The 23,841-nt window shown below is 35.8% G+C and overlaps 1 protein-coding gene, 1 long non-coding RNA gene and 1 pseudogene across 2 annotated transcripts; all 3 read left to right on the top strand.

The window, feature by feature from the left end:
• Window positions 1-10,549: 10,549 nt before the first annotated feature.
• On the top strand, window positions 10,550-12,067 carry LOC107261292 (annotated as a pseudogene).
• A 2,768-nt stretch (window positions 12,068-14,835) lies between these two features.
• Window positions 14,836-15,207, top strand: LOC107261293. The gene has a single exon (XM_015719554.1). It carries the CDS (start codon window positions 14,836-14,838, stop codon window positions 15,205-15,207), a length of 372 nt encoding a protein of 123 aa, XP_015575040.1.
• Window positions 15,208-21,669: 6,462 nt separating this feature from the next.
• Window positions 21,670-23,531, top strand: LOC125369343. The gene is made up of 3 exons (XR_007214886.1): window positions 21,670-22,249; window positions 22,332-22,487; window positions 22,558-23,531. It is a non-coding gene; the product is annotated as an uncharacterized LOC125369343 (long non-coding RNA).
• The last annotated feature ends 310 nt before the right edge of the window (window positions 23,532-23,841 follow it).

Here is a 23,841-nt window from a genome sequence, read left to right as displayed (position 1 = left end):
TTATTTTGAAGGGCTTCGATAACCCGTTCAAATTTGGCGCCGTTGCCGGGGAGCCTATTTTAGTTTCTCATTGTTTAATTTATTTGTTTATGACTCGTTCTTCTCAAGCTATTGATTTGTAGTATAATCCTGAAATTGAGAAGACAGTGCGTCGATTAAGAAAGTAGACTAGGCAAAGAAAAAGTTGTCTCATAAAGGAATTGGAGATAGATTTGGCTATTGGTGACACATCTATTTTTCAAGAAGTTGCAGAAAATATGGCGAACAGAACTCTCAAAGAGCTAGCCGTGCCGGATTTGAATCAACAACCTTTATGCATTACATTTCCTGCAGTTGATTTTGAATTAAAATCTGGCTTAATTCACTTACTCCCTTCTTTTCATGGATGTGCAGGTGAAGATCCTCATAAACACTTGCAAGAATTCCATATTGTATGCTCCGGAATGAAGCCACATGGTGTGATAGAAGAGCAAATAAATCTTAGAGCTTTTCCCTTTTCTTTGAAGGATAAAGTAAAATATTGGCTCTATTATCTACCCCCCGGTTCAATAACAACATGGAATGAGATAAAAAGATTGTTCTTAGATAAGTTTTTCCCTGCAACAAGAGCTGCCAACATCAGAAAAGAAATTTATGGCATAACACAGTTCATTGGAGAAACATTGTATGAGTATTGGGAAAGGTTCAAGCAACTGTGTGCTAGCTGCCTCCATCATCAAATTTCTCAGCAACTCTTAATCCAATACTTCTACGAAGGATTATTGCCAATGGATAGGAGTATGATTGATGCAGCAAGTGGTGGAGCTTTGGTAGACAAGACACCTGAAGAAGCCAAGCAATTGATCTCAAACATGGCTGAAAATTCTCAGCAATTTGGTATAAGAGCTGATGGAGCTACAAGGCGAGTTAATGAGATAAGCATTAAAAATCTTGAAAATCAAATTTCTGATTTAACTGCTTTGGTTCGTCAAATGGCTGTAGGGCAATTGCAAATGGTAAAAGTTTGTGGAATATGCTCAGTTCAAGGACATCCCACCGATATGTGCTCAACATTGCAACAAGACTCGATGCAAGAGGCTAATGCTCTAGGCGGATTTACTGGCCAATCTCAAAGGAAGTATGACCCTTTTTCCAATCATTATAATCCTGGATAGAGAGATCACCAGAATTTGAGCTATGGAAACTAAGGAGGACAACAAAATTATCCTTCCCAAAATTTCATTAGACCACCTCAAGTTCTCCAAAAACCTCAAGCTTCAAATTCAGGTATGTCTTTGGAAGATATTATTAAAAATCTTGCTAACAATACTCTTCAATTTCAACAGGAAACAAGGTCAAGCATTCAGAATTTAGGCAATCAAATTACTCAATTGGCTATGTCAGTTAGTAAATTGGAGGCTTAAAATTCTGGAAAACTACCTTCACAACTAGAGATAAATCCAAAGGAGAATGTTAGTGCAATTTTTCTAAGAAGTGGAAAGGAGATTCCTTTAGGGTCGATTCCACTTAAGGGAAGTGAACCGAGCAAGGAAAAGGAAGAAGAAACTTCCTCTAAAGCATCACGTGGGGTAAAATTCGATCCTCCTCTATCTCTTTCATCTCACACTCCATTACGTCCTTTTCCTAGCAGATTAGTTAAGCCAAAAGAAGATGAGCAAGAAAATGAGATCTTGGATACATTTAGGAAGGTGGAGATAAACACCCCCATTATTGGATGCTATCAAGTAAATTCCTAAATATGCAAAGTTCTTGAAGGAATTGTGCATAAACAAAAGAAGGATGAAGGAAAAGGAGAAAGTAGTAGTAAGTAAGAATGTGTCGGCCATCTTCCAAAAGAATATGCCAGAAAAATGCAAGGATCCAGGTATGTTTTCATTACCTTATGTTATTGGTAATACAAAAATTGAGCGTGCCATGTTAGATTTAGGAGCTTCCATTAATGTCATGCCATTTTCTATCTATCAAGAGTTAAAACTAAATAACTTGCAAAAGACTGGTGTAATGATTCAATTAGCTGATCACTCTTATATTCATCCCCTTGGAGTTGTTAAAGATGTTTTGGTGCAGGTTAATGAGCTCATATTTCCTATCGACTTTTACATTTTGGAAATGGATGGTAATTCGTCATTAAAATCAGCCTCAATTTTATTAGGACGACTATTCATGAAAACTGCTCAGACAAAGATTAATTTAGATGAGGATACTCTCTCCGTAGAATTTGATGGAGAGATTATTAAATTTAATATTTTTAATGCAATTAAATACCCTAATGATGTACACTCTCTTTGCCATATTGATGTAATTGATCCAATTGTGTAGGAAGTTTTTGCAGAAGAAAGTGTTGGTGACGAGCAGGAATTAGATGAAAAATCTAATTTTAAAGGAAATGATTATGAGATTGGTGTAGAAGAATTATTTTCAGCAACAATATCTGAACCCACAAATCTCAATGCTGAAATCTCTAATACTAATGACAAGATGTTACCTTCAATTGTGCAGGCACCAAAACTAGAGCTGAAAGCTTTACCAGATCACCTAAAATACATATATTTAGGTGATAAGGAAACATCGCATGTTATCATCTCAAAAGGACTAACAATGAAACAGGAAGGAAGATTGATTAAAGCTTTGAAGGAATACAAGGTTGCAATTGGTTGGACATTGGCTGACATAAAAGGCATTGGTCCATCAATTTGCATGCACAAGATTTTGCTAGAGGATGATGTTAAACCATCAAGGGAACCACAAAGGAGACTGAACCCAGCCATGAAAGAAGTTGTCATGAAAGAGATACTCAAGCTGTTAGATGCAGGTATAATCTACCCAATCTCAGACAGCAAATGGGTAAGTCCAATTCATGCTGTCCCCAAGAAAACTGGAATGACTATGGTAAGGAATTTGAACAATGAACTTGCACCAATGCGTGTGCAAAATGGTTGGAGAATGTGTATAGATTTTTAGGAAGCTAAATCAAGTAACTAGAAAATATCATTTTCCCCTACCTTTCATTGACCAAATGCTAGAACGTTTGGTGGGCAAATCATTCTTCTGTTTTCTTGATGGCTTTTCAGGATTCTATCAAATTCCTATTGCACAGGAAGATCAAGAAAAAACAACATTCACTTGTCCTTTCGGAACCTATGCTTATAGGAGAATGCCTTTTAGCCTCTATAATGCTCCAGGTACGTTTCAAAGATGCATGATGAGTATTTTTTCTGAATATATTGAAAAATGCATTGAAGTATTTATGTATGACTTTACTGTGTATGGGGATTCATTTGATGAATGCTTAGATAATTTAACCAAAGTTTTAAGGAGATGTATAGAGACAAACTTGGTTTTAAATTATGAGAAATGTCATTTTATGGTCACCCAAAGCATCGTATTAGGGCATGTGGTCTCCTCCAAGGGGTATAGAGGTTGATAAGGCAAAAGTAGACATAATTGCAAACTTACCATACCCTACCAATGTTAGGGAAGTGCGTTCTTTTCTAGGACATGCAGGATTTTATCGCAGATTTATCAAGGATTTCTCCAAGATCACTTTGCCACTGACAAATTTACTGCAAAAAGAAGTTCAATTCGAGTATGGGAAAGAATACAGAGAGGCGTTTGTAAAACTCAAAGATTTGTTGACAAGCACACCTATTATTCAACCACCTAGATGGGATTTACCTTTTGCAATCATGTGCGATGCAAACAATTATGCAGTGGGAGCAATTCTAGGGCAGCAGATTGAGAAGAAAAGTCATGTCATCTATTATGCTTTCAGGACGTTAAATTCCACACAATGCAATTACTCCATGACAGAAAAGGAGCTTTTATCAATTGTCTTTGCTTTGGATAAATTTCGATCTTATGTGCTTGGTTCTAAAGTTATTGTGTATTTTGATCATGCAGCTTTGAAGTATCTTTTAGCAAAGAAAGAATCAAAATGAAGGCTAATTCGGTGGATTTTGCTTCTTCAAGAATATAACTTGAACATCAAAGATAGAAAATGAGTGGAAAATTCTGTTGCGGACCATTTGAGTAGGTTGATAAGGGAAGAAGATGACCTATCTTTCAATAACAACTTTCCTGATGAACATTTGTTCCAACTCAAGGGTATGATTCCTTGGTATGTAGACATGGTAAATTACTTAGTCACAGAAATCTACCTTATTATCTTAGTAAGTCTAGGAAGGCAAAGATAATGAGTGAGTCTAAGTATTATGTTTGGGATGAGCTCTTCTTATGGAAATTTTTTTCGATCAAGTGATTAGGAGATGTGTGCCTGAAAATGAATTCCAATCTATTTTAGCCTTTAGCCATGATTATGCATGTGGAGGACACTTTAGACCTAGAGGGACCGCTAGGAAAATCTTAGATTGTGGTTTATATTGGGAAACTTTGTTTAAAGATGCATATCAATTTTGCAAAAGTTATGAGAAATGTCAAAAAGTAGGAGCACTAACTCGAAAGAATGAAATGCCTTAAGTTCCGATTCTCATATGTGAAATATTTGATGTGTGGGGGATCAATTTTATAGGTCCTCTACCCTCTTCTTGTGGTTTTTCATATATACTTTTGGCTATAGATTATGTATCAAAATGGGTGGAAGCTAAAGCCACCAGAACTGATGATTCTCAAGCTGTTGTAGGTTTTATCAAGGCTAACATCTTTAACAGGTTTGGAATTCCAAGAGCAATCGTCAATGACCAAGGAACTCATTTTTGCAATAGATTGGTTGCAGCTTTGATGAAGAAGTACAGAGTAAATCATAGAACAGCCACCGCATATCATCCTCAAACCAATGGACAAGCCGAAGTTTCCAATAGAGAAGTTAAATCCATCTTGAAAAAAAATGTTGAATCCAGGAAGAAAGGATTGGGGCCTTCATTTAGATGATGCTCTTTAGGCATACCGCACAGCTTACAAGACTCCCATAGGAATGTCCCCTTATCGATTAGTCTTCGGAAAAGCATGTCATTTACCAGTAGAAATTTAGTATAAGGCCTATTGGGCAGTTCGGCAATGCAACATGAACATGGATAAAGCTGGAATGTCAAGGCTACTGCAACTGCAAGAATTAGAGGAGTTGTGATTAGATGCCTATGAGAATTCGAGAATTTACAAAGAGAAGTCCAAATTACTCCATGACAATATTCTTATTAGGAAAGAATTTAAGATTGGTCAAAAAGTATTATTATATAATTCTCGATTGAAGCTTATGCCTGGTAAGTTTCGTTCTCGATGGATCGGTCCATTTGTTGTTACTAATGTGTTCCCCTATGGTGCAGTGGATATTAAAAGCTTGGATTTGATCATAGATTGAAAATCTTCCAAGAGGGCGAAATTGTTCCATGTCTCGATAGTTTTCCCTTGGATTACCCCACTTATCTGGATGACTGAAATGTTTCCTCACTCCGTCGAGCATAACAACATTAAATAATTGCGCTATTGGGAGGCAACCCAAATACTTACTTTATTTTTTATGTTTTTCTTTCACTTAGTTTATTTTGTTTTTAGTTTTTAGTTTTTAATATTTTTTTAATAAAGAAATTCAATTTTTTTTCTGGCAGGAGACTAATTTCGATAAGGCGTGACCATGCCTTTTTTACAACTCTCCCAAAAGCGTTAACAGAATTTATTACAGAAGCTCGTCTCTTATAAGGCGTGACCACGCCTTGTTTCAAAACATCTTTTGATTCATTTTGACTTCTCTACTTCATTTTCTTTATTTTTATTTATTTATTTATTTATTTTTCTTATTTATTTATTATGGAACCAAAAAAAAAGTAAGAAGAAGAAGAAAGAAAGTTTTATTTTACAGCAGCCACCAACGTTTTATTTTCTTTTGCAGCAGCCATCACCAAAACTTTGTATTTTCACTAGGCGGTTCTATCTCCTTTCCCACCATCACCATTGACTATTCAGTCTGAGTTGCTCACAAATCAGGGGAGTTTCATATTTCTTTTTATTTCTTTTATGAGCCATTTTCTTTTTGATACATTGAGGACAATGTATAGTTTAGGTGTGGGGCAGGAATATGATAATTACATGATTTCCTTTTCTTTTTAAAAATATTTCTTTATGCTTATAATTAGGTATGCTTTAATTCATATGTGCTAATTTTTCTTTTGCAACCTTGAGTTTTGTTTTGATAACCTAGAATACCATATAAGTTAGATATACATTTTTGGTTTGAGTTTTAATGCATGAAAGGGATAAGCATGATTAGTGTTTCTTTAAAATTATCTGATCGTATCTCATTAGTTTATTGATTGAAAAATGCACAAGACTTGATACAAATTTGAACATTCAAGTGAGCTTTTTGAGCCTAAGAGCAGTTCATTATATTTTGCTTTAATTGTTTTTGTTGAGTGTTATCAAACTTAGTATGTTTATTCTAGAACTTGCTTGTACATGAATGTTGAGACCACATCTTTGGATTGATGCTTTAATATGATAAGGGCAATTAGGATTAATCTATTCTTAGACTCTTAAAAGACCTACCTTGTTAATTTTCCCTTTAGTTAGCCACTTTGAGCCTATTTTCCATTTTCTTTTTTTTGTTTTTAACACATGTTGTTTAACCCAAGACCTTTCATTTGCTACCTCTATTTTTCTACCCTTGTCAAGACAAGAAGGGAAGTGTTATATGGTACAAATGAAATAGAAAAAAAAAAGAGACAAAACAAGAAAAAAAAAAAGGGAAAGAAAATCTTTGAAAAAAAAAAGAGAAAATGTTGAAAAAGAAAAAAAGAGAAAAGAAAAATTTGATATTTATTCATTTCATGAAAGAGGATAATTGGAGAAGTATTCATCAAATGTATTGAATTGAATCATTACATGTTATTTCTTCAAAGTTTTTAATGCTAATATAAGATGTGGGAATAAATCTTAAAGTTTTTGTAGTGTGTTTTATGGTTATGTGGCATAGTTATCATGCAGGTAACTAACCTTTTTGTCTTGATTGTGAAACATTTTAATTTTTCCGTTTATCATACCCTTTCCTAAGCCCTATTACAACCCTATAAAGTCCCTTTGATTTTTGCATCTAATTCATATGTAGTGGTGGAGACTTGATTCATTAGCAAGCTTATGGTAATAACATACTATGTTTTGATTCTGAGAGTAAATGCACCTTAAACACTTTGAGAGTATTGAGTGAAACCATGTTAGGGTGTTAAGTCTTATTGCTTTGATATTAACGAATTATTGAGATGCTTGTTCTTCTTATAAAATTTATCCTATGAGTGCTAATCTCTTGATTGTTATTATTATTCATCTCATTAATATATGTTTAACTTATTTGGTATTTGACGAGATTAAAAGAGATGAAAGGAAGGTTAAAATGAGAATTGGTATGTTGAATTGAGGTATGCTTGAGGACAAGTATAAATTAGGTGTGGGGGAATTTGATATATCATAAATAATTATACTTATTGTATTTAATTCTCTTACATTTTGATTGGATAATGTGCTTAATTGTGAAAATTATGTTTATTCTAATCTAAATGGTGAAATATCAAGGATTGAGTGAAATTCAGCCTAAAGACATGTTTTAAGGCATCATTTGTGAGAAACTAAATTTTTTGGAGGAAGAGCAAAAAATTGGGCAGAAGATCATTTTCAATAAGGCATGACCATGTCTTACATGAGCTGCTGGAACCTGCAGAAGAGAGCTTTGAATTTTTTAAGATAAATTCATGGTGGACCCATCTTTAAATAAGAAAACTTTCTCCCATGTATTTAGGATTTTAATTTGTTTAGATACTCTTTATCTTATCCTTCTTTACAAGGATAAGATCATATAGGAAGTTTATTTCTCTTTTATAAGGATTCTCTTATTAGGGTTTAAGGTTTTACTTTTTATATAAGGAGGCTAGTTCTACCAAGTAAAAGGGGCTGAGTACTTTGAGATTCAGATTATTGTTCTTCTTCTATTCTCTACAATTCTTGTGAATTCTTACTCCACCATGAGTGGCTAAGTTTTTAGTTTCTAATTCAAGAGTGAATAAATTCTAATTGTGATTTTGTGAGGCTTTGTGCTTAACAAAATTCTTCTTTAATTCAAGTATTCTTTATTTCTTGTTCTTATTATTTATGAATTATTGATATTGATTGAACTGACGACTCAACTTTGATATTGATTTTTCTATTGCTAAACTTTGAGTTTGTGATCCGTAATTGTCATGAATGATTGACACAAGTAGCAAGGAGCTGGCTCATGTGTGTGTGACTACGGCTTATTCGAATTACATAGCTTGCATGATAAGCTCTAGGGAAAAGGAACAAGGTTAATTCAATTGCAGTTATCTCAATTAATTAATGTTAGTTTAGCCATTCTCATTGTTCTTAATGCTATTATTAAGTTGATATGGAACGCTATCATGCCTAGTTGGCTAATGGTAAGTTTTGATTTGGATGTTGGGTTTGAGTCAATTGTATTAGGAGAATTATACTTATTGCGGTTTTTTCAAATAAGTAGACTAAGTACTTGAATAGAAGAATTGATATTTTAGCTTATGATCATGATTACAATTGGATGGAATTAGCACTCTTGCATTGGAAATTTGTTAAGATTGATTTTTATTTACTTTAATTTTCAGGCCCTTACTATACTATAAAGGAGCTTTGAGCGGATCAGTGTAGTTGAAATTTCCCTCGAGGGAAAGAATCTCTTTTCTTTTTTCGAACGCTCTTCTAGAATTACATTTAACGTCCCTTTATGACTTTCCCGATCGGCACTAGAAACTGATTAGTGACGAGCAACTAACGGAGTTCGGATATTGATCAGTCTTGGTTTGACATGGTTTATGCGTTACATCTTTTTCTAGTCACACAGGTTCGGAATCTGTCTAAGCTCAACTCATGGCCGAGGTCCTTGGTTCGGAAGAAGCAGCGTCTTTCGAAAAAAGCCCTCTCTGTCTACAAAATGAAAAAAAGTATTTTCAATTGCTCTCCTTGCTTTAACTAAGGACCTAACAGGTGAAAGAGTAAGAGCAAATCATATAAGAAAGAAGCTTGTGTGGTGCATTCGGGAAAGAGAGTTTCATTTGATCTCTCTCGCTTTCTTAAGGAATTTCTTGCCCCGAGATGCTATCTAGACTGTCTTCTTATTTTCTGTTTATTTATAATTTTGATTCAAGCATTCAAAATCCCCCCCTTTTTATTTTACTTTGAGAAGCTATCCACATTGGTTCCCTTGGGATTCGACCTGGTTTCACTATTTCTACAAGTTAGTATAGGAAAATCAGTAATTTATTTTGAAGGGCTTTGACAACCCGTTCAAATATACCCCCCCACCATTGGTCTAGGTCACATTTTAGGACAACCCCTAAATGTGACATGTTATTAAACAATCTTTGTGAATGTTTTAATAGCTTCAATCTAGAGTCAAGGACTAAAGGAGTTATAACAATGAATGAGATCTGATAACGCAATAATATACGCATTTTATATGCTATATATATACGTTGTTCTTCATGTTATCTTCGCATTTTTAATATTTTAGAGCTATTATTCGTTGTTTTCGATATTTCTCTCGGATTCATTTTGTTTTGTTTTTGTAGGAATTGGCTCGAGTTGCTAGGCGTTAGCGAGAATGTTTGTAGAGTCGTTCATGGTTAAACACGGAGTCAAAGAGATACTCATGTCTAGGAGGATCTTATATCGCGAAACGAGCAAGGGAAGCTATCCTGCGGCCACTTTGCGACTTGGCTTTCAAGGCCAACGATAAAGCAAAGAAATACCCACTCCGCCCGCCATGCCTACAATGCCACGCCGTACCGCCTGGCCGGATCTCAGAAACTGCGTTTTGGACACCTGTCTAGACGAATTTTTAAGGTGAAAACCTAGCCAAACTCCTGGATATCCCTATTGATCTTGAAATCGAGGCTACTGTACGTAAGCAAGGAAGTAAGAGGAGAAGGAATAAGAACAAGCAACAAGAAACAATGGCTGAACCACCGGTTGTTAAACCTCTTTGGGAATATAGTGTACCGGATGCAACTACCGATGCGATGTCTAACATTCTTAGACCTGCAATTACTGCAAAACTCTTTGAACTAAAACCTCAGTTTAGCTAGTTCATCTTCAATGATTCCTTTTTAGGGGGAATCAATGATTGTCTTGTTAATCATATTGATAGTTTTCTGGAGAAGTGTGACGCTTTTAAGATTAATAATGTCAGTGATGATGCAATTAGACTTCGCCTTTTTCCTTTTTCTCTGAGGGATAGGGAAAAGGAATGGCTAAAAGATGAAGGCATTGGTACTTTTGATTTATAGGACAACCTAGTAAAGGCATTTTTTGCCAAGTTCTTGGGTCAAGAGAAAACTCCAAGGCTAAGGACCGAATTGAGCATTCTTCGTCAACTAGATGATGAGTCATTGTATGAGTATTGGAAAAGGTTCAAGCGTCTCATTATGGACTTCAAGAGTGGCTATTGATTCAAACCTTCTACAATGGGTTGACGCATGAGTACAGGATTTACATTGACGTTGCGTCGGGTGGTAATTTTATTGAAAAGGTCCCTACTGAGGCTAAGGCATTACTTGAGAAGATGGCTGCTAATGATAACTTTCACTCAAGTGGGAGAAACAGTGCAAAGAAAGGGGGTCAACATGACGTTAATGCAATGACTCTCTTGACTAGTACTGTGCAGGGTTTATCACTTAAGGTTGATCAACTCCGAGTAGGGCCATCTGTGGTAGCATCTTGTGAGACATGTGGAGTACAAGAACATAATGCAAGTGAGTGTCAATATGCTGAAATGTTAATAGAGCAAGCTAACGCTCTCTATAACAACAACCAGCAAAGGAGACCTTATGATCCTTACTCCAACACTTACAATGAAGGTTGGAAACAAAATCCAGCATTCTTTTACAAGAACACTCAAAATCAGTTGAACCCACCACTACCGCCACCACCTCGCAACATTTCAATCGTCCTCCAAGTTTTCAAAATAGACCACCCTTTAATCATCAAAACTACAATCAACAGTCTCCCCTACCACAACCACAACCGAAGTCCAATCTAGAAGCTTTGGTTAAAACTTTTACAGCCTTATAAGCTAAGCAAGACAAGTTTTAGGAAGAGCAGTTGAAACAGAATAGTCTCCTTACTGCTACAGTTCAACAGATTCAAGCTCAAACCAAGCTCATGGAGAATCAGATAAGCCAACTTGCTCAACAAGTGGGTCAATCTTCAACGGGTCACTTTCCTGGTAACACCGAGTAACCACCTAAAGGTCAATTTAATGCTGTAACTTTGAGGAATGGTAGAGAGCTAGAAGACCTTCCACCGAAGGTAGTTCAAAAGAAAGTAGTTACAGTAGAGGAAGAGATGGTTGAAGCTGAGAAGATGATAGAAAAAAGAGAAAATTGAAGAGAAGAAGAAGGCCATTATCATTAAAGCTTACAAGCCACCTGTACCTTTCCCACAACGATTGGCACAGGCAAAGCTAGAAAAGAAGTATGGGAAATTCCTGGACATTCTAAAGAAGTTGCAGATCAATATCCCATTCTTGGATGCAATCTCAAAGATGCCTTCATATGGTAAATTCTTGAAAGGCATGCTCTCTAACAAGAGGAAAATTGAAGAGAATGCAACGGTCTCACTGACAGCCGAATGCAGTGCTATATTGCAAAATAAGCTTCCAAAGAAGCTAGGAGATCCAGGGAGTTATTCCATTCCAGTCAAGCTAAGTGACATCGAAATAAAGAAGGCTTTATGTGATCTAGGGGCAAGTGTCAGTCTTATGCCCCTATCAATTTGTAAGAAGCTTCAGATGGGTGAATTAAAACCCACGCGCATCTCCCTACAGTTGGCAGACAGATCGGTGAGATTTCCTCTGGGAATTCTTGAGGATGTGCCACTTAGAGTTGGAAAATTCTTCATCCCTTGTGATTTTGTGGTTATGGAGATGGAAGAAGATGCGTAAGTTCCTATCATTCTAGGGAGACCCTTCTTGGCCACTACTGGGGCCACTATTGACATGAAGAATGGGAAAATCACCTTTGAAGTGGGTGATGAGAGGATGGAGTATTCACTTACAAGTTCTATGGATTCTCCCTTCTAAGGAGGAAACAATTTATAGCGTGGATGCTCTAGATGAAGTAGTGGAAGCTAAGGCCATAGATTTACAACTCGATTATTCATTGCAGACGATCTTAATGGGGAGTGCGGATAAAGACGATTGGAAAACAAGGGAGTACAAGAGGCTCTTGGAGGAGACACAAGCGCTAGCAGCTGATGAGCCTATCAAGGAAGTGTTGAAACCAAGGGAGTCTAAGGAGAGTACTACGCCTCATGAGGTAGAATTAACACCCCTTCCCTTTAACTTGAAATATGTGTTTATGGGTCCTAATAAGACATACCATGTTATTGTTAATGCTGAACTCAATGACATGCAAACTGAGCAATTGCTTGTGATTTTGAGAAAATACAGGAATGTCATTGGGTACACTATTGATGATATTAAGGGTATTAATCCATCTTTCTATATGCATAAGATCAAGCTTGAGGACGATCATACCTCTTCTATAGAATCTCAAAGAAGGCTTAATCCAAATATGATGGAAGTAGTCAAAAAGGAGGTTCTTAAATTGCTTGATGCAGGGATAATCTACCCTATCTCAAATAGTAAGTGGGTTAGTCCTGTACAAGTGGTTCCAAAGAAGGGAGGTATGACCGTTGTCAAGAATGACAAGGGTGAACAAATCCCCACTAGAACTGTGACAGGGTGGCGAATGTGCATTGATTATAGGAAATTAAATAAAGCCACCCGAAAAGACCACTTTCCCCTTTCGTTTATTAATCAAATGTTAGAAAGATTGGCAAAGCATTCCTTTTTCTGTTGGCTAGATGGATACTCAGGGTTTTTCCAAATTCCTATTCATCCTGACGATCAAGAAAAGACTACTTTTACCTGCCCTTATGGCACCTTCGCTTATCGAAGAACGCCATTTGGATTATGTAATGCTCCTGCCACTTTTCAATGATGCATGATGGCAATTTTCTTAGGTCTTATTGAGAATTCTATGGAAGTTTTTATGGATGACTTCTCAGTCTATGGAACATCGTTTGATGTTTGCCTTAATAATTTGGAAAGGGTGCTCCATAGATGTAAAGAAATCAACCTAATTCTGAACTGGGAAAACTGCCATTTTATGGCATAGCAGGGTGTCGTTTTGGGTCATGTTGTTTCTCATAGGGGCATCGAAGTTGACAAGGCTAAGATAGAGGTCATTGAGCATTTACCATCACCTAATTCTGTAAAAGGAGTAACGAGTTTCCTTGGTCATGCGGGGTTTTATCGCCGTTTTATGAAGGACTTTTCAAAAATTGCTCGACCTCTAACTAAACTCTTAGGTAAGGATGTTCCCTTTGTTTTTACTGATGTTTGTATTGAGGCTTTTGACAGGTTAAAGCAAGCTCTTATATCTGCCCCTGTCATGCAATCGCCGGACTAGGATCTTCCATTTGAAATCATGTGCGATGCCAGTGACTATGCAGTTGAGCAGTGTTAGGCCAAAGGAAAGATGGCAAGCTCCATGCCATCCACTACACGAGCAAAACTTTTGATTCGGCCCAGATGAACTATGCCACAATCGAGAAGGAATTGTTGGCAGTGGTGTATGCAATGGAGAAGTTTTGGTCCTATCTGGTTGGATCAAAGGTGATAGTTCAGACGGATCACGCAGCATTGAGGTATTTGATGAGTAAGAAAGATGCTAAACCTAGCTTGATTCGGTGGATTTTATTGTTATAAGAATTTGACCTGGAAATTAAGGACAAGAAAGGAACCGAAAATGTTGTTGCTGATCATCTCTCCCGACTTGTCCTTGATGGTGAAGGTGACGAGGATCCCCCCATTGATGATTCATTTTCTGATGAGCAACTTCTAGCTTTAGCTATTAAGGAGATCCCAAGGTATGCTGATATAGCAAACTACTTGGCCAGTGGCACTATTCCTCACAGCTATTCATCACAACAAAAGAAGAAATTCTTTAAAGATGGAAGGAGACATTTTTGGGATGACCCTTTTCTTTACAAATCTTGTGCTGATGGAATGATTAGAAGGTGTATTCTAGAAAGTGAGGTGCCATTCATTATTTCACATTGTCACGATTTGCCATGTGGAGGACACGATGGCACTACTAAGACTGCAGCAAAGATTCTTCAGTGTGGTTTTTATTGGCCAAGTCTTTTCAAGGATGTTCATCAACATGTTAAGTCTTGTGATCGATGTCAACAAACTGGTAACATCTCTAAAAGGAATGAAATGCCTCTTAATACTATCCTCGAGGTGGAATTGTTCGATGTGTGGGGAATAGATTTCATGGGACCGTTCCCTTCTTCTTATAGGAATAGGTATATCTTGGTCGCTGTAGATTATGTCTCAAAGTGGGTTGAAGCTATAACTACTCCAACCAATGATGCTCGTGTGGTAAGCAAGTTCTTTAAAAAGAATATTTTTCCTTGATTTGGTGTACCACGAGTGTTGATTAGTGACGGAGGCAAGCATTTCTTGGAGAATCGATTTGAGGCGATGCTTAAAAGTATGGGGTACATCATCTAGTAGGGCTTTCATATCACCCACAAAGTAGTAGTCAAGTAGAGATTTCTAATTAAGAGATCAAAACCATCTTGGAGAAGACGGTTGCGAATTCAAGGAAGGATTGATCCGTGAAACTCGACGATGCACTATAGGCTTATAGGACAGCATTTAAGACCCCTATTGGCACCACTCCATATCGACTAGTCTATGGGAAAGCATTTCATCTTCCTGTTGAATTAGAGCATCGTGCATTTTGAGCTATCAAGAGCCTAAATTTCGACTCTCAAATGGCGGGTGAGAAGAGACTCTTGCAACTTAATGAGCTAGAAGAGATTCGACTTGATGCTTATGAAAGTTCAAGGTTGTATAAGGAGAAGACTAAAAGATGGCATGACAAAGGGATTTTGAGAAGAGAGTTTAAGAAAGGCGACTTAGTTCTCCTTTTTAACTCTAGGTTGAAACTCTTTCCTAGGAAAGTTCGCTCTCGATGGTTAGGACTGTTCCGAATTAGTAAGGTTTTCCCTTATGGTTCAATAGAGCTTTGGAACAAACAAAATGGTACTTTCAAGGTGAATGGTCAAAGAGTGAAACATTACAGAGTCGGTGACCTCATTAACGAGAGTGTGGATATCACACTTTCCAACCCTTCATCGGAATGAATCGCAAAGAAGGTCGAGCTTATGACCTTATAAACAAGCGCTTTTGGGAGGCACCCCAAACTCATTCCTAATTTTATTTTTATTTCAATTTTCTTTTTACTCATACTTTACTTTATTTATTTACATTTTGCATTTATAAAATAATAATTAAAAAAATTAAATTAGAAAAACAAAATCATAAAAATAATTTTTCGTTTTATGGAAGCATTTTAATACAAAATCAATTTTCTTAGGACTTAGAACTTTGACCTTTTGTCTTCTTTTATTTTACTTTATTTTGTATGTTGTGTTTTTATTTTTTTTACTTAATTTATTTTAGATTAAGCCTTATTCTTATTTTATCTCTTTTATTTTATTTTTTTATAGGTACTCATGTCCTCACCAAATTAGCAAAGAAAAAAAAAAGAGGAACAAAAGGGGGAAAGCGAGAGAATGAAGGCAGTATAGTCCACAACCACCTCGCGGCCGACTACTCTCAACCACAGGTAACCCGCGGCTCTCAAAATAAAACAACACACGAGGCAGTTTACTCCACAGCAAGGTCGCGACCTGATATCTCGAGCCATTGCCAAACCATGACCTCACACGCGAGAAGAAAGGAGACAATCAGTCCACTCCACAGGAGGGACGGGATGCACCCATAACCATCGCAGCCTGGTCGCGACCCGTCTCATCGCAATTAAAGGCGACAGCCCGACCTCTATGTTCGGTGCTGCACTTTCTCCAGCCTCTTCATCAACGCACAGCTACGAACAAAAAAATTTCTGGCTCAAATCTTCGGCATTCATTGAAGTTGCACAAAACCCTGATTGAATTTCCTCTTCATTAGTCAGGGATTTTATAACCAACAACGAAATGCCCTCATTAATTCGAAACCTAGGTTTTGAATTGCTTGATTTTTGGAGGAAAGTCGGGAACAATCTGCTGGATTTTTGATGCCTGATTCAACCAGACGTCAACCAAACTCGCTCTGGAGAATCTAAATACTTGGATGCAGTCACAAGGGTTTTCGAGCCCTCCTCCTCCTCTTTAGTGAGATTTTGTGAGTACCTCTCCCTTTTACTTATGTTTATATTTTTCTTTTGCATTGTAGACACTGCAACATTCAAGTGTGGAGGAGGGTATTAGTATATGTTTTGGTGTTGCTAAAAAAAAGAGAGAAGAATTTTGAATATTCCAAGCCAATTTATGAAGCAAGTAATTTCAAAAGAAAAAATGTTTTTCTATAGTTCTTGTCATGAGTTGATTGACATTGGATTGAATAATTCGGTAATGATATGTAAATTCTTTCTTGGCAATGGGTTGTGGCTAGAATTATCTTCCGAGCCCCGACTCGACTAATGCATATATCTTGAGTAACTTGTGAGGAATTTGAGCCATATAGACTGACACATCTGAATCAATCTCTGTTTTTCATGTATGATTAGATATTTTCCTCTTATGTAGTACGATTCTTGGACTTGCCTTGGTTCTATTCGAGACTTTATGACACGTGTGTGAGGGGATGACTGAAGATTCCTTTAGGTAGTTAGAGCCCTCAAATTTTAGCATTAGGATTATTCGCTCCTTTTTCTTTTTATTTTACATTCCTCTCTAGGTTGAACCATGTTGAGCTTTGATTCCATTTCTTGACGCCCTACATTACATGCCTTAGAGCCCTTTTGTAGGTTTTGTTTGGATTTTGCGGAGTATGCTACTACAATATATGCTTTATATGTCAATATGGAGATTGTGATATGAAAGAAAAGTTGCAAAGCTTGTTACTCAAATAAAGTGTTAGTTTATTTTCAAAAAAAAAAGTGAAAAGTTCGGGAAAGAAGCACATAATTTTCCGATATACAAAAAAAAGAAAAGAAAAGAAAAAAAAGGAAGTAAAAAAGTTCGGGAAAGAAGCACATAATTTTCTGATATACAAAAAAAAAAGAGAAAAGAAAAAAAAGAGAATGAACCTAACATTTGGAAATAGTTGTGCTGGTCGGAGTAGATTTTATTTTCTTTTATTAGGATTTGAGCACCACATCCCCAAATAACATTGTCTTACCCTATTTTAACCAAGCCTACCCTATTATAAGGAATTCATGCCCCCGTGTTTGTGCCACCCCAAAATAAGTGGAGAAAGACGAGAGGCAAGTTTAAATAGGAAGACTACAAAAGTGTCGATGCGAAATAGGTTGAGTGATGATGCTGCTACCTTTTTAAACACATGAAAGACTCAATTTGTTTTCTTTTATAGAACTAAAGTGAGAAGCTACATGCATATGACTGAGTTAGGGGAATTAGTTGGCCATTGAAGGGTGCTATCGACTTACTGTTTCATTCTACGTTCGTTGATTTGTGACATTAACATAGTTCCTAAAATGATTTTAAGTTTTCATAATTGTTACTTGATTGAATTTATTGGTTTGGATGTTCCTTATTCGGCTTTTGTAGGTATGCCATTCTGAAAACCTTCTCGAGACCTTACTCGTCCACTAGGGTAACCTAGGGATTCAAAGGGCTTGTTGCACATGCTAAGTGCAACCATTATTCCTACGATAGTGAGTTAGGATTTTATTGCTTTATTAGTATAGTTTTTCTTATTTTTATTTTGTTTCCTCGGGGACGAGTAAAGGTTAAGTGTGGGGGAATTTGATAACGCAATAATATACGCATTTTATATGCTATATATATACGTTGTTCTTCATGTTATCTTCGCATTTTTAATCTTTTAGAGCTATTATTTATTGTTTTTGATATTTCTCTCCCCAGATTCGTTTTGTTTTGTTTTTGTAGGAATTGGCTCGAGTTGCTAGGTGTTGGCGAGAATGTTTATAGAGTCGTTCATGGTTAAACATGATGTCAAAGAGACACTCATGCCTAGGAGAATCTTATATCGCGAAACGAGCAAGGGAAGCTATCCCGCGGCCACTCCGCGACTTGGCTTTCAAGGCCAACGATAAAGCAAAGAAACAATCCACTCTGCCCCCTGCTTGCGGCCTACAATGCCACGCTGCGGCCTGCCCGTGGCTGGATCTGCAAAACTACGTTTTGGACACTTGTCTAGTCAAAATTTTTAGGATAAAAACCTAGCCAAACTCCTGGATATCCTATGATATAAATAGATTGTAAAGAACCTGAAAAAAAGGAAGCCCCCTTCCTTCTTTTCTCCTTAGTTTGTTTTCTTTCTCTATTATGTTACTTTTCTTTATGCTTTGAACATCTATCAAAGACCTCATCATTCATTTATCAATCCAAGTATTTTTCTTTTCCTTTTTAAGTTGTTATTAATTATGTTTTCTTTTATAATCTATTTTGTTTATTTAACTATCATGAATGAGTAGTTTTCTAATCTAAGGTTAAGTGAACCTGTCACAACCAAATTTATTTATTTCTTTTTTATTAATAATTAATATTCATTAGCATGTCATTAAACATGTCATTTGTATCATGATTATTTATGATCTATTTTATTATATTATGTGGTAGATAAATAAATTATTTAGTTACATACTGATTTAATTGAAAAGTAATGATTTTGGACTAAATTGGAAAGTTATAAAGAAAGAGCATTAAATTGTAAAATTGCCTATTTTTACACCAATATACCACCTTTTTCATTTGTTCATTTCTACGCATGCTTTCCTATTTCCTCTTCTTCTTTGTCTCTCTCATTCTTCTCATTTTTTTCTTCCACCTTGATTTTCCAAATCAAACTCTACAAACTTTTAGTAAGTGAAAATCAAATTCTTCTTTTAAGCTTGAAAGATTTGGGCTTTTTTAATCAAGGGAAACAAATGTGAGTAATTTTAATTGCTTGATTTTACTGTAAATTAGGATTAATGATATGAAATTGTTGATGATTATGTGTTTTGGAATTGTTTAATCAAGAGTGAACATATTATTACTTGTGATCTTGAAGCTGAAATTTCTGGGCAGATTTTTCACCTCTGATTTCGTGACCTTAGAGGCTTTATCTCAAAAATTTTCAAACATGAAAGTTGTAGGTATATGTTCCAAGAATATCTCTGTAAAATGGTTTTGCAGATCGTTGAGTGAGTATGAACTTATGAGGTTCGAATTGCTGCTGCTCTGTTTATGGTTCAGCAGGTGACCTGGTTTTTGTGCTGATATTTTAAGGCATTTAGAGGCTGAACCAAGCAGAGAGTTAAACATGAAAGTTGTTCATTTATATATCTAGTATATGTCTGAAAAATTTTATAATTTTTGGTTGAGTATAACGTGAGATATGTTGAACCTGCTCGAAACTGTTTTAAGCAGAAATCGGACTTAGGATTCAGAAATTTGTTGCTAATTTTGTGTTTCACAACTTGAGCTAGAGAAGTCCAAATTGAGTAAAATTAGTGTCTATAGAAACTTTAGAATGTTAAATTTATATCTGGAGAGTTTCATCAGAAAATTTATTCGTTTGATTGGTCATTTAATAGGAAACTTTTTACTGTTCTATTTAGATGGAAATTGGAGCAGCTGTATAAAAAATGCCATAACTATTTCTATACTAATGATTTTGAAGTGATTCTTTCTGCTATGGTTTCTATAAAAATGGAAGTATAATTCTGAAAAATATGAGATTTTTATTAGTTGTACATAATTTTTAGTGTAATTTCTAAGTCAGTACCTACAAGCTGCCTTCATCAACAAATATGTTGATTTGTTGTCATTCATCTCATGCATCATATTAATATCTAGAATATATGTTATTTTGTTGAAATGTGATGTTTTATGGATAGTAAAGATATGTATATTTATGTCTTGTGATTGAATTGTATTTGTATTGAATATGTGAATAGGTTCATCCAAAGGAAAGGAAGTGGTAAGAGAAAAAGAATAGGATTACTTTGTTATCCTATAAATTTTGGTAAGTATTTAATAGACTAAACTTTGTGTATATTGAGTAGGAACTGCTGTTTGATTACTTGATAATTTCTTGGTTGACTGAGTTGATATTAGTTATATTTTTGGTTTGTTGTAAAGTGAATTGATTGTGATGTGTTGTGAAGTGAATTGATTGTGATGTGTTGTGAAGTGAATTGATTGTGATGTGTTGTGAAGTGAATTGATTGTGATGTGTTGTGAAGTGAAATGATTGTGATTAAGGATTGATGACTCTTGTATGGATATTGTGTGATCGGGAAAGCTGAGCCGGGCGGATAGCTATCCGAGTATGTGAGATGGCAAGACTGAGCCAGGCGGATAGTCTTGTCAAGTGGTTACTGAAATTTTAAAATGTGAGGAAATGTAAGGATGAGTCATCTGATCCTAATTTGATAGAAATAATATGGAATTGAATTATTTGACTTGGTTGAGTTTGAGATTATTTGCATTATGTGAGATGAAATTATTTGTTTATGAGAATAATTGAAATGGTTGATTTTGTGATTGTTAGTTAAGTGTTGGTATAATTTTTTGTATTCATAAAGACTTGATAATTCTAGCCTAATATGCTATAGTTTAGTAAATTAAATGCTTATTGAGTCGCTAGCTCATTCCTTAGCAAATTTTTTTTTCAGGTTAGTGCAGTTGTAGATAGCCTTAGCTGTGCATTGCTCTCTTTGCATCAGTCAATATTATCAAAAGGAGGAGTTATCTAAAGCATTGGGGCATTTTGGGAACTTATGTGAATTAAAATAATGTATGAATATTCCTTATATATATTAAGTATGTCTTGTCACTTAGATTGTATGAATGTATATTGTAACTAAGTAGTAAATTATGTTTATGAAGTTAAATATATATATATATTGCTATTCAATTGGATGTTTGAGTTGGGGTGTGACAGAACCCTAGCCATGATTGATGTATGATTTGTTCCTTTAATTCTCTAAATTAATTATTTAATTGCTCTTGCTTAATTGATTGTGCATATTCCAATAATAAATTAGGGATAATTAGTATTGTTATGATTCCATTGTCTTTATCACAACGGGAGTTGGGTTTTGACGGATTTGAATATTTCAATTAAGGACATGAAATTCTCCACTGGAGTAGGTAGAATAGATTGTTAGGAAGTCAGGGTATTGAGTTTAATGTCTTTAATTTGCATGATTCCACGGGAGTAGGTTTTGATTGCTATTAGGGAAGCCATTGATACTCGGGAGAGATCTATGGTATTTTACAGGGTTAGCTTTCCTTATGAACATTATTTAATTAGTTTGGGATAGGAATTTATCTTTGCGTTAATTATGCTAGTGGGGATACTTAACTCTAGGTGCTTTTTATCCTTGAATTTATTCTCATTATTATTATTTGCATTATAGATTAATTCATCCTCAATCGTCATTTGGTTACTTACTTAGCATTAATTAAATTCAAGATTAGCTAGTTTTTACTACTTCAGTCTTTAGGGATTCAACCCTTGCTTGCCCGACTACATAGTTAGGAGGTCTAGTTAGGTTACTTTTTATAGGCACGCGACAGCATTGTCAAGATCATTAGGACAAAATTAATGAAAAGGATTCACAAAAAGAGAGATGCTATGAAAAGAAATGCGAGTCAATATTGTGCTAAGATTATAGCTAAGTTAGAGAAGTCTAAAGAATTCTGCTGGATGTTCAGAACAGAGTGGTCAGGGGGGGATAGGTTTCAGGTGGTTGGTCCTGGGGGGTAGTTTGTGGTTGACATTAAGGAGAGAACATGTACTTGTAGGAGGTTTGATTTAACTGGCATACCATGCTGCCATGCAGTGTGTGGAATCTGGTACAAGCATGATAATCCTGAGAATTATCTAGATTATTATTACAAGGTCAATACTTATTTAAAAACATACAGCCACTTGCTAAACCCTACTACTAGCTATGAATTTTGGCTAAGAGCCATAGCACCACCTATGCTACCTCCTGCTCCAGTTCAACCAAAACAGAGAGGCAGATCTATTACAAAGAGGAGATTAGAAGAAGATGAGATGATAGCTTTACTACAAAAGGGCAAAGTAAGCAAAAAAGGCTCAGTGATGACTTGCACCATTTGTGGAGCTAAAGGCCACAATAAGAGATACCATGGTCATGGCAAATCTAGATCATAATAGCCTAGGATGAAAATATTACAAGTAAGAGCAATTTCAGTTCAAGCTTCTGTACATTAAGTTTCTTTAAAACATAATGAATAGTATTATTTTTTGTGTTTACTAGGTCAAAAGAAGAGCAAACCAGATAGACAGTAGCTGTAACCAAGAAGTTCCTCATGATGAGATTGATCAACTCCATAATGACCAACTCCCTAATGACCCTACTGACCAACTCCCCAATGCCCAATACTTAGAAAATGATCCAATTGGGACTGCACAGGTAATAAGTTCATTTACTTAACTAAATATATTTGTAATAACCTAATGTACATTTACTTTAACTTATGCAGGTGCAAAACATAACTCCTTCACTGTCAAGCCAAATTTAGTTTAACATACCTGGTCATCTAGTAGATCTAGATGACTTTAATCTTCATTGGAAAAATTTGTCCCAAACTGTTGCAGGAACACAAAGACCTCATCAAAATACAAGAAGCATCAATGAGTTGCTAAGTGATATTCCAACTCAATCAAGTGGGTTGAATGAAGACTCGCAACAGAGTAATATGAAGAAGGGCAAGGGCAAGACAGTGAAGAACAAGGGCAACAAGTCATTTCTGCCTCCTAGATCTGCATCTCTTTCCACAGCATCAAAGAAAGCTTATGGATCTAATCCTACTCCAAATAAAAGTTTGGGAAAGGGGAAAGATAAGGTGCAAGCAACAACTCAAAAGGCTAAGGAAAGGAAATATTGAAACTGCAACCTCAAACAAGAAGAAGCCTCGGATGCCTGCAGGTCTTGGAGACAACAGCAAGCCTTAGCTTGGCATTATGATTGTTTAATACATTAGGAACTTGTTTATATGTAGGAACTTTTTTTTTTTTTTGCTTTTAGGACTAAAGATGCTTTTGTGGTCCTCTAGAACAGATTTCACATGCTTGTTTATTATGCTCAGTGTCAACACTGTTTTTTGATCAAGACCACAAAATCATTTAATTATATTGTCATGTTCTTGTGTTCCACACTTAATACAAGTTGCTATTTTGCAATTACTTAAAGTGTAATACTTAATACTTTTGCAACACCACCACTTCAGCATTTGTATTTTAAGAATCATTTACATATATAAATAGAAATAAATATTTCTTTTATTGATTTAATAGCACGTTCTACAATAAGAAATCATTGTAGTTGTACACTACAACTGTGAAAGAGGTGCTACAAAACAAACTACCAACACTAACAAAAGGTGCTACAAAATCAGTCAGTATACACAAACACTAACAACACCTCTCCTATACACAAACAGCTAACAAAATGTGCTACACCACCAATACTAATAATTCAGTCGGTATACACAAACAGCTTACAAAAAAAAATACCAACTACAACAAACAATCCAATCTCTCCTATCCATAAGACAGATTTTTGCTAACTCCTCTTGTCACAACCCCACCCGTGGGCCCGTGACCGGCACTAGGGAATGGGTAGGCTTAAGGCCACCGAAACCCGTAGTAAGCCTGACACTCACTGATTTAAACAAAACTCATCTCAAATTAATATTATTAAAGCCACAATTTATCTTAACAGCTACATTTTACATAAATACTTCGGTCTACCAGAAAAACTAGGC

The sequence above is a fragment of the Ricinus communis genome, chromosome 2 (genome assembly GCF_019578655.1).
Source record: "Ricinus communis isolate WT05 ecotype wild-type chromosome 2, ASM1957865v1, whole genome shotgun sequence".
Classification (NCBI taxonomy): domain Eukaryota; kingdom Viridiplantae; phylum Streptophyta; class Magnoliopsida; order Malpighiales; family Euphorbiaceae; genus Ricinus; species Ricinus communis.
Note: the sequence above shows the minus strand (reverse complement) of the source record. Positions and strands in the feature narration are given on the sequence as shown.